This window comes from Dufourea novaeangliae, unplaced genomic scaffold (assembly GCF_001272555.1).
Source record: "Dufourea novaeangliae isolate 0120121106 unplaced genomic scaffold, ASM127255v1 scaffold14, whole genome shotgun sequence".
Lineage (NCBI taxonomy): Eukaryota > Metazoa > Arthropoda > Insecta > Hymenoptera > Halictidae > Dufourea > Dufourea novaeangliae.
In genome coordinates this window covers 2,064,994-2,076,974 of record NW_015373890.1, presented here as the reverse complement: position 1 = coordinate 2,076,974, position 11,981 = coordinate 2,064,994, and the positions used below count along the sequence as shown (strand labels likewise).

Here is an 11,981-nt window from a genome sequence, read left to right as displayed (position 1 = left end):
TCTGGAACAGAAGGCTACTACCATGCGTTTCGTCCTAGTTAAATATAACAATTTCCGATAATCTCGGGTGTTGAGCGTAGCTTATTTATACACGTGACCAACATCGACGTCCAAATGTGCAATCGTTTAGTTAAAAAAAGAAAAAACACGTGCATTCCCTACTGAATGCAATTTGTAGATAATGTAAATATGTATATCACTTTTATTTTATAACAGAGCCAACGAAGTCTCGTCGGCAATTAATAATTGTCTAAAAAGCAACTCGTACTCTTATGAGGATAAAATAGAATAATTATTACCATAAAAAGAAACTATAAATCAGCAACATGTGTATACCTTAATAAAAATTATGTATTGAGGTACTTTTTTAAATAAGTTTTTCTTTGCATTTTTTATTTGCAAGTACTGTACACCGTTGTTACAATCCTTTGTTTCTGTATTCGGGGATAGGACGGACGGAATACGTGATATGAAAATCGAATGGTTAGAACGGATGGAAGCGGCATGAAAGTATGTATGTACAAACGAACAAAAACTTTTTACGAAGTTTCGCAGTGCGTTCCGAGTTACTGCGTTATGAGAGGAGTTGCAATCACAATGAAGTTTATAAAAAATTTCCGTATATGTATTTATGAGATAACCGTTGCTGCTAATATGAAAGGCTAAAAAATTAAGAATCTGTCTTGCATTATACAAAGTAGATAGGTGAAAATACATTTTCCTTTGTAATTAAAAGAAATTTATTCAAGTTCAAATACATATTTATATATATATATATTGTTTGCCATCACAATATATGTATATATGATACATATCTATATATATATATATATGTATCCACATGGCCATTTATTTACAGTTCACTCAATACTTTCCAATTATTGCACTAACTTTTTTAAAACATTTATATAATTATTTTGAGAATCAATACGTATGAGATCATATTTGTTTAAAGTACATATTTGTTACAGACAGTTCAAAAGAGTTTTTTACACAGAAGAATTATTGTAATTTTGTGTATAATGCTATTGCATACTTACTATTAATACAAGTTTTGAGTTCTGATTAAATTATTCTTTCATTTTTAAATACCAGATTTGCGGAAATTAATAAATACAATCCTATGCTCAATCTATTTATTTTTTAATATAAAAGAAAAGAGAATTCAAAATTTTTCATATCCATATATGTATAAGATATTAAATTGTGTTCAAAATATATATTATTTCGCGTATTCCATTTATTCTCAAAAAGGGAATTTTTAAAAAATTGTCCTCGCATATTTTTATAACATAAAAGAACATTTTGGACTTTTCACTTCAGAAAGTTACATTAAAGAAGTTATAAATTTTGGTCCTATATTTCTAATTTTAAAACCAGTATGTCAACTTTCAAATTACATTAAATTACACTGTAAATGGTTTAAACATATTTCAGAAATATTTAAATTATAATACAATTAAAATCGTGAAACGTAAATTCATGATTTCTATATGAGACATAAATTTTAATTGCTATACACAATATTACATAGTAACATCAACGTTTTTTGCGAGACTTGGAAGGTCGAGTGTTCTTTTTAACAGTACCCGATGTTTCCGGGATCATTATGCGACCTGATGCTATTTCTTCCCTTAGCTCCGAATTTTCCACTTTCTTTTGAGCATCAATGTAGAACATTAAATCCTGTACTTGCTCCTTCAGATCTGTGACTTCTGCTTGTTTAGTGCTTTGATATTCGGTCATTTCATTTTGTAGTGTTTTATATTTGTCCTGCCAAGTGACCTGATTCAATTCTAATGCCTTTCTTAATTCTTTCTCTTCAGTCAATTCCGCCTGAACTTGCACCAATTTATTACTAACTTGTTGCAGTCGCTTGTCCACACTTTGTTTCTCACGACTTAATGTAGCTAGCTCCTCCTGGAGTACACAATAAAGAGATTTAACTCCTTTCAAGAAATATCGAAAAAAGCAAGGATTGAAATGTACTTAATTGGTTCGAAAATGAAAATTACCTTAAGTTTAGCACTTTCTTCCGATACTTGGCTTAGCTTATCCCTAAGTTCTGTAGTTTGTAAAACAGAGTGTTGCTCTAGCCGCGCAAGTCTCTCTTCGAAATACTGTCTCTGAGTTTCTAGTTGCGACGTTAAAAGATAAGTGAATTCCAATTGTACAGAATCTACTTTCTCTTCCATTGCAGCGCCTTCAGCTTTAGTTGCTGTTGGGCCGCCTTCGACCATTTTCCCGTCCTTGTTTTGCAGCAACCGATGAACGAAATTATCTCCTACGTAATCCCAAACTCTATTATTCCCTAATTGCATGGCGTAACAGTGTTGTGTTTCACGGTAGTGCTGGAAGGCATGACCTTGATGATATCGCGAACAGCCTATGTGTCCACATATTAAGCAGATCCACAGAGCATCGTTACTTTCGGTACTATCTGAAAAATATTTATTATTACTTCTGTATCCTTCATTTTTAACAAAAAGTAAAACCATTGTATCTTTTACATACTGCATTCCATGCAGTAGCTGTCTGCAAGCGATTCTGGTGTTTGAGCATATCTACAAACTGGACAAGAAGTGTCTCCCCATTTGGCTAAACAACTTGCATGAAACGTGTGATTGCACAGAATTGTTAAAATTCCATCTACACTCTCATCCATTCTCTCCAAGCAAACCGGACAAAGTGGTAGTTCCGTGTGTCCGGACAAAGGCATAGCATTATATGTTACTTCTACACTGTACACAAACACCATGTGGCAAATAACATCTGGCTCGAAGGAATTATACGGGCAACCATGAAAAGAACCATAAAATTCTGTTGCTGCATTCTGAAATATTATTCAAGGTTGTATCAACACGATGCAGTAGATATCATACCGAAGAATACTGATGGAGGCATCTCTGTATTAAATACTATCCTATTTTCAACCATTATTCCTCGTTTGTATGGAAAACTACTATTTGAACTTATACTTAGAGACAGGAGGCAAGTATCACCAGGCACAGAAATAAATAGATATCTCTCTTGGTTTAAACATGCTTTCACCAATTATTCCTAGTATGGTACATCTCTTGGATGAAATCTCTGTAATCATATAATTACCGCAGACTTGAAAGTAATTAATGCCATGTACTGGTTAGGACTACCATCTCTGAGTATTCTGAAATGTCGTATATCTTGATGGCAAGGTGCTGTAAACCTCAGAAGATCATGGCAGGTCATTGTAGCTGGTACAGACAGGATGCAAAGAGTCTGAGTACGTTCTGCCGCTTGGCGTATATCTGTCAATTTGCTAAAAAGTGATCACACTAATCATTTTCGATAATTAACAATAGCAATATAAGAACAAAGTGCACATACTTTTCTTTGTACAAATGTATAATTCCTTTAGTCACTTCTACAAATGGATTTCCAGAGATGAAGTTTATTTGATCACAGACACTGGCACTTGCACCAGCCATATCTGAATTATCATAAGTAGCTTCTTCAGAATTAGCTCTAGAGGTAGAGCCAGATGTGCTGGTTCCCTGAGAAGGAACTAACAAGTCCGGCTTTTCTGTAAGATTTGTGCAGTTCTCCATATTTATCTTGGTTGGTTCTCTGCGACCCCTCATCTTTGCAGCCATTGCTCCTGGATTATGAAATCTATTGTGAATTAATTGTGATAGCAAACAAAGGTATGTTCTTTATATTACCAGATATCATAGGTATATTGCAAACAATGATATTGGATATATCTTTAAGTAGTGATCTAATGCCTATTTAACATCTGCTTATCAATACAGAATGAGAAGATAAAGGTAACAATTAAAACTTTATACAAACAATATCTTATCTTCACTCTAATTACAAAGGAGGACAATGTAGTGAAAACAACACTGTTATGACAAGGTACCTAACCTTAAAGAGTGGTGTAAACAAACTGATTTATTGAAATAATTCGTCACGAAAGTACTAGGACCGTGAAGAAAAAACTGAAAGTTGTTACTCCAAGGGGGAGGATGAAAAAGTGTTTACCATTCGATTCCTCAGAATTCTCGTCAACGATCTCGACGCGAATAACGCAGAGAGTCACCGAAATAGGAGAGGAACTCATCCCATGGAATAATACTTATTGTGCATCGTTACAAATGAATTTTTCATTGCGTTCATTATTGTTAAATACTCGGTAACATTTTATACGACCCCCATGATCAATTAACAAGAATCTTACGAAGTGACACACTGTTGATCAGCAGGTAAAATTTATCTTTCACTTCCAGTTACCATCATTAATATCCTTAATGAAGAGTAAACCGTTGCGTTTAAATTATACAGAACCACGGATTGTCACAGCTGTGATGACATTCACTTTTACAATAGATTCGGGAAATGTCAGGAAATGTTTTGATTCCGATTTATTTCGAGTTATTCCGCAAGAGAAACCATTTAAAGGTGGGAAACTTTTATACCCGAATAACGTTTTCATCGCGCCATCTGATGATTATCATCGTCAAATAAAAATATGAACACGTTTTGATACCTTTTTTAAATAAATATTTTATCAATCGACTGGGGATTTTGAACATTTATTTCCGTGGTATTAGTCATGTAAACAGCATTTATGCTTTTATAAATTGGTTTCTCAAATGGTAATGATTATAGAACAAAAGAGTTCAAATGCAAAATGTCGGTATTAAAAATACATCTACAAAATGAAATACAGTACGGTAAAATCGGTCCATTACGTTAAGTTGCAAAAGACTAAAAACTGTGAAAATAGACTCTTCTTTCAATTGTTTAATACTCGGAGAGATTTGACCATAGTTTAGAGATTTAACCTATTTCGTTGAAATATAAATTGCAGTGGGAATAAGGGACTTACCCTACGATCGACCAATCGTGATCTCTCGAAGATATCCGACTCAACCGATCGTGGCCTGTTGAATGTAGCCGAAGGGTCATTCGTCTCGTAGATACCGTAGTGATAAGACGTGAAGTGCAAGTGCTTGTGACGAAATACCTGATTTTACCTCTAATTATGTATACTAGCTATTAGTGCCTTCATTAGCTCTCTTTCGTTACTTTCCTATAATATTCATCCTATTTAGATTAAATAATCGTAAATTAATTCGACATTGCAGGACAAAGTGAACCGGTCTTCACGACTCGCGTTTTCTTCCGATACCAATTAGTATTTACGCAGTTTTTGTTCAAATTGCAATTTTTAATGATACCCATCGAGTCAGTAATTGTTTATTTGTGACGTAACCATTCTTAGTTCAATGGAATAACTTGGAATTAACATTTATTTTTTGTTTCACAATTCTAACTGAAAAGAACGCGCCATCAACGCCATGACAGTTGACTGTGCCTTCCGACGCAATTCGGCGTGAGATTTATGAATTCTGATAATTTATTATAACAAATAGGTAACGCTGCATTGCATATTTTTATTTTATCGTGTTTATATTATTTCTAATCGTAAGTATGATCGCGATTCCGTGATTTATTCTGCTAAGATCGAACGAGAATTTTTTCGTGAAATACGTATGTACATATTTTCAATTCAAATGCGTTTTTGAAGCATTCAAAATGGCTTCCTAAACGTTACATAATTTTAAAAACGGTACTCGTAAGCCTTCAAACTAGTATTACTCATTTGGGTTTCCTTATTGGTTGCCGACTGTAATTTACGTTTTTTAATTGGTGTTGTTTCTTAGGTAAAGTGATTTTCTCTACAGAAATAAAAAAGCATTGCAATACTTTATTTTACGAAGCGCCACAATTTTTATTAAAGTATTACAGATACCAAAACTTTCCATGTTGTATTTTGTAAATCATGAGAGACGAGTTACATGTTTCCAACGGTTCTTAGAGTCTATTGAAAGCCCTTGAGATATTCGATACACTTGAAACAGACATTGAATAAAAAAGTAGAGTGTACTTTCATGAAACAAAAAGGATTGAACAACATTAAACCATTAAATAACAAAAATTTCATAAGCATAGCGTCAGTGATCGAGTTCTTAAAATATGTCGGTAAATGACTTGATCATAGCTCGGGAATTCTTTAAAATTTATTTTAAACCAAGTAACAGCATATTGTGCATGTTTTACAGGTTTTAATTGAAGTTAAGATACAATCGAATATCTCTCACATTTGCGTACATCAGCTTTGATCCCGTGTTTAATGTTTCATAAAAAAAAACCGAAAACTTTCTGGATTATATCATTTACATAGTTTCATCTCCGGAGAAATGAAACAGTAACTTAAATTCGTTTCGAAAGTTACCCTATTAAGAGTGAATCGAACCACTGCTTATTTTAGAAGACGGTTTTTTGTTTCGTGTTTTCTTTTTTTTTGTGGTTTCTTTATAACGCATTTTATTTTCACAATTGCAAATCAAAATTGAGTAGCGTAAAAGCATTTGATAGGAAATGTGAGATGTTCTACGAATCCATTGAATCTTAAATATTGTATTAGTCTCTTACTACGTACGACCATGTATAGCATAGCAATTTTTTAATTTTATTTTTCAACTAATATCGTCGACAAATATTGGATGATATTAAGTATCCCAGGCAGGCTGTGCGATTTTTCCCATGTGGCAACTTCGTTTTATTTACATGTTTTGCGATTTTTTATTGCGTTTATACGTCGTTATGGCTGGAGAACTATCGAATGTTAACAGAAAACATTCACTTTGAGTGAATTGTTTTATAAGCAAAAATTATTTGAAAATGTCTATTCCAACCCATTGATTTTGTTTTATATTAGAAAAGCAAAGTCACCAAGCAGTAAGAGATTAATGCAACAAATTACATTTTGCCGTGAATGTCTATGACGTGAAAACTGAACGAAAAATTGCATTGTTATTTCATATTACGTAGAATTCTCTTAACTAGATATTTCCTCCCATTTAAATAGTCACGCGTTCTCTCTGTGTACCTGTGTATATTTAAATATATCTTCAAATAACACACCAGCGATATGTCGATATCGAGCAAACCTTGAAAACAATAAGTTTATAAAAAATATTTTGTGAATATTTAACATTATCACCGCTGTACCATCTTGAGCGGACCGAAACGATAACTGGGCGCCACCGAGATCGATGAAAATTATTGTCGGTCGTTAACTCGAATTTTGCGCTGGTAAAAAAAAACACACTTTTGTTGCTCGATTAATGGCGTATTTCGCGTTACCAGCAGCAATAACAACGAAAAGAAAAGAGTTCAATTCGATAAATAGATTTCATCGATTTCGTTGGACTGCATTTGATATCAGCCTATTCAAAAGAATACAGCTTTATATAGAAGAAGGTGATTTTAACAACGAACAGTGATATATTCCGGTGAACTTGTTAAAATCACCGTCTGGATTGAGTAACGCTAAATAATCGAATGAAACGAGCGCGCCCCCTTTTTCTTTCTTGCACACCTTCGACAGCACGTTCAGCGTTCTATCCAATTTAATTGATATTAATTCTTATCGGACTAAGATGATCGATAGAATGATTCTAGAAAAATAAACGATTCTATCCACACGGATCGGGGAAAATACGCGTTGACGAGGGATGGAGGTAGGGAGAGGGATGAATTTTTTCTGATGATCCGCTCACAAAACACCTTGCCTCTCGCTCGTCGGTGAATCGTACGTCGGTGCACGAAAGAAGTGTATTAACAACGTTGTCTATGTAGGTAAATGTACGACGTGGTCGCATAATAATCACCATTTGCCAACAATTTATAAAATTTTCTGAAATCCTTTTTGTAACAACGTATGCCTACCGGCTGTGTACGCATACAATGGTGTAAGGGCAATAAACGTGTTTCATGCGACTGCAGAGACCCTTTTAAACAGATCGTCATATTTTACATTCCTTTTTTTTTTTTATTCACAACATTCTCACGTTACGTGACCTCTGTATGGGTCGATTGAGTACTATACGCGAAGAGAATGATTCATGTTTCCGTAACTGTGACCGATATTCTCGAGTCGTTCAAAGATCAAAGTGACAATTTCCACTTTTAAAATTTTGTCAAATTTCATTGCCAAAACACTTGACAGGGTGCTAAGATTTTTATATTTAAAATAAATTTCCTTGATAATTTCCGTGATGTTCATCACTTTGGCAAACAAACCGGCCCCGTTTGTTTGTGTTTTGCTAGGGTACCCCTAAAAGTGGCGAATGCTCACATTCATCTTATATACAAACTGAACAATGGTAGGCTAGTAAAGTATATAAAATTGATTAATCGTACGAATACACGCGAATTTAAGTAATAATAGTACTTAAACATTATAAATTGTATACATAAGCGGCACGTCTACCTCTTCTTCTTGTTCTACACTTTGAATTCTCCTTTTCTCGTTCAATCAATAAACCAAGCGACATTTCGTGTGACGAGAGAATATATACACACACGTTTAAACGTTACTATATTTTCTGTAACTTCGTATTTGAGCATCATTAATCAACCACGTCTGTACCTATTCATTTCTGTGCCATTCGAAACTTAACGAAGCGATCGATCCTCCGTGTACATATAGGTACATGAATACACAAAATCGAATTATTAGCTAGATTGGCGGTGTGGGGTTAAAGTGGCTTGGGGCGTTATCAATTATTCGATCGGTACTTCGGGGCTGTCCCATACTCTGCGTGCATGAAACACATTTGTCACCGTACACGCTTCGAGTTATGTATATGCATATATGTTTAGTATATATATGCTTTCCTCTGGGTTAACAACTTGCGCTAAACAGCGTGGTTTTGCTACAAATCCAACAATTTGCAATGGACGGTTTGCGAACAAACTCAATGGAACGATTCGAGGAACAACGACGCGTGCGCGTTCTCCTTTGTTCGTCTCGTATCCCTTCATCAAGTAGCTGAAGACATTTTCAAGGAGGCCAAGACATTTTTCAAACCGTTTGCCATACGTCCAGCGCGAATGGCTCGTCTGAAAATCCAGAACACAAATGGTTCTGGATTCCGTTCTGGAATGAACAAACGTACAGGATGATTTGAAGCGGTTCGTCGGCGCTCGATTGCAGCGCGAACAGACAACGGCGGTGCATCGGTACCTGAAGTCGGACGCCATTTTGAATTACGACGGTTTGCGTGATGCTCGTGTACTTACAAGCGTGACGTTATGTATCTATCCACCGAAAGAACATCTAATGGTCGATGTTACGTATGTCTCAAAACCAGTGATCCTTGTCGTCCATAGAGACAGAAATAAAACGGTCGCTATAATTCGTGGGTTTACACACGAAGAATCGGTAAGATCGAAGTAGTTTACAAAAACGTACTGTAAATACCCTATTTATAAATATTTCGTTGGTCGATTGAAAACATTAAATCGTTGGTAAATTATTATAATTTACAGTACTGGTCTCATCGATGGAATAAGAATAACGCTTCTGTTGGTAATAGAGGCGCTTACTTGCAGATATAGTATGTGTTTCATGGTATGGGAAGGACCAAAATGTGGAGTACTTTATTCTTACTTTCAAAAAGTGATAAATAGACTACGGATTTTATGCATTTATATCTTATAGGGCGGTGCGAAATACCAGGAAAGATTAAACTTTAGTTACATGTAAGGAGTTTTCATTTTACATATTCTGAACCTCAGTAAGATACTTCAGAGAAGAAGGAAGTTTCTACTTTTACTTCTTGTCTTTATGAATCACCCAGTCAGCCAAACGTGTACAGCCAGATTTAGTCCAATGTCTGTTATAAGCTTCTGTAACCAGAATGGCTACAGATTTGACGCAGGATCTGCTATAAACAATATGCGCTCAGGTTAACGACAAATTCTGCAACCTAGATTATAAATTGACCTAGGTTAGTCAACCTAGATTATGTTGCATGATCTGCCGCCAATCTGCACGCAAATGGTTATCCGGGCACTTTCGAATATGTAATTTTGCATGAAAATCCGCAGTTTAGCGATAAATAATCGTGGAAGATATCGTCGATGTTCTTTCGGTGGGGCATACTATAGCCGAACGATATTTATTCAACGCCGAATCCGCCGACGAAAGAATTTGCTCGAGGAACACGAGATGCGACGATTTTCTGAGCCTCTAACAGCGAATCTTTACGTTCCATTGGACGATTATTATTAGTTGGAAAAAAGATCTAATCGAGAGTCTTCTACGGAGTAAACCATTTTGTACACGGCTAAGACGGTGAACCCGTGTTTTGGACGAGCTTCGATTATTTTATTTTATCGTTAATACGTTTTACGCTATTAGTGGCTTTCGTTTTTTGTTGTAAACAACAACTTTCATCGTGCGCTCTTGTTTCTTTTAAAAAAATGCTAATTAACGAGTGTGTGTCTCGGTGTTCACGCGGTTACGAGATAGATAGATAGATAGATAGGTAGATAGATATATGTATATACGATTGCGGTCACGTTGTCACAATCGCACGCAAGATTGTCGGTGATTGCTGCATCACGCGCGCTCGAGGCCACGCCGCGCACAGAGGCGAATAAATTCTAGAATTCGTGTCCAAACAGCAATCGAAGTTGCTAATAAATCATTTAACCTTTTCAACGCTAAGATGTCCGACGACCAGCGTGTATTACACGCTTACTTATCGCGACAAAGCGTGCACTCGACTGAATAATCTTTCACTTTTGAGTTTTTCAAATTTTTAATCTTAATCACTTTCACAATATGGGTTCATAGCACCCAATTGTTGCACGCGGACACATAAATGGATTCACAGCACATTCTGAACAATTTTTCCAAACGCGTATATCTGGACCCCAGAGCCAGAGTGTATTAAATCACACTTTTCAAACTTTAGAGGAGAGTAAATCAAAAGTGCGAAAACCTTATAACTTTGGAAACGTTCGGTAAGAATTGAGCAAGAAACAATTGCTATATTCGAACTATTGAATGGATTTAAGGCAAGCCTCTATATGTAGAAATGGTGAACTTTGCATTAATTCCCCTATGTGATGAACTTTACACCGTTTTAAAAATATGAACTTAAAATCATTTTTAGACTATCATGTACCTATATTAAAAGAGTGAAATATTTGATACAGGAAACGTAAAATGTGATTTTCTTTTAAAAGTGGACTTAATACACTCTGGCTCTGGGGTCCAGATATGGATTCGTAGCGCTGGAAAGGTTAAATTTAATTTTAAGTAATAACGTTTTCCCATTCTCGATACTTGTTAACAAAGTTACAATCTTGCTCTTTTTATTTCCAATTGGAACAGGGTGATCCAAGAGCTTCGTTTGTGATTAATTATACCGTTGACGTAATCACTATCACCGTGAAGCAAGAGACAGACAAACGTTACAAGAGTAAAGGTACGTTTTCACGTGACAGTAAATGGTGACTTTTACGGTCCAAGAGACTAAACGATATGACTCTTGACGTCGTGAAAATTAAATAGATGTCGCGTTGTCATGACATCGGTTTACATTGTCGTGCAGTGTCATGACATCGAACGTCGTGACTTTTACTGTCACGTGAAAACGTATCTTAAATCTTCGCCCATGTGCGTCGCGCTAGCGCGAGTTTCCTTCGTGTAATTGCTGCTTGGCTGAAGCGTCGGATGATTTCCATCGGTGTGTTTCCTCCCAGTTCGCTCTAATGCAAAGAGAAGATACCGTCGCAGTGTTGCATCCAGCGTTAGTTTTACAATTAGTAGATAAGCGGCCACGGCGAGCATTCGGTTAAGACCACCCGTGGCATCCGGCTCTGACTAGCTTCGCGTAACTCGTTCGTCAGTCGATTCTTTTAAAATAGAAATTAACCCCCGGGGGACGACAGGGTCGACACTTGAACGTTCATCGAAGACGTTGCTCCAATCCACAGTAATAACAAATAACGTGTATCCTCGGTTTTCCCGCTAATTAATCACACGGACTCTAGTAATCTTGTCTGCGCGATGGCACAGTCCGTCAGCCCAGGTCCAAGCGGTTCACTAAATATAAAGCTTTCGATCTATCACA

At 35.9% G+C, this 11,981-nt stretch overlaps 1 protein-coding gene across 1 annotated transcript; it reads right to left on the bottom strand.

Annotated features, from left to right (window-relative positions):
* Nucleotides 1-1,539: 1,539 nt before the first annotated feature.
* LOC107187362 (BRCA1-associated protein) lies at nucleotides 1,540-4,113 on the bottom strand. The gene is made up of 6 exons (XM_015575444.1): nucleotides 4,024-4,113; nucleotides 3,367-3,637; nucleotides 3,109-3,298; nucleotides 2,515-2,833; nucleotides 2,016-2,440; nucleotides 1,540-1,920 (listed from the first exon to the last, which is right to left on the bottom strand). Exons 1-6 carry the CDS (start codon nucleotides 4,100-4,102, stop codon nucleotides 1,540-1,542), a joined length of 1,665 nt encoding a protein of 554 aa, XP_015430930.1. The 5' UTR covers nucleotides 4,103-4,113.
* Nucleotides 4,114-11,981: the final 7,868 nt, after the last annotated feature.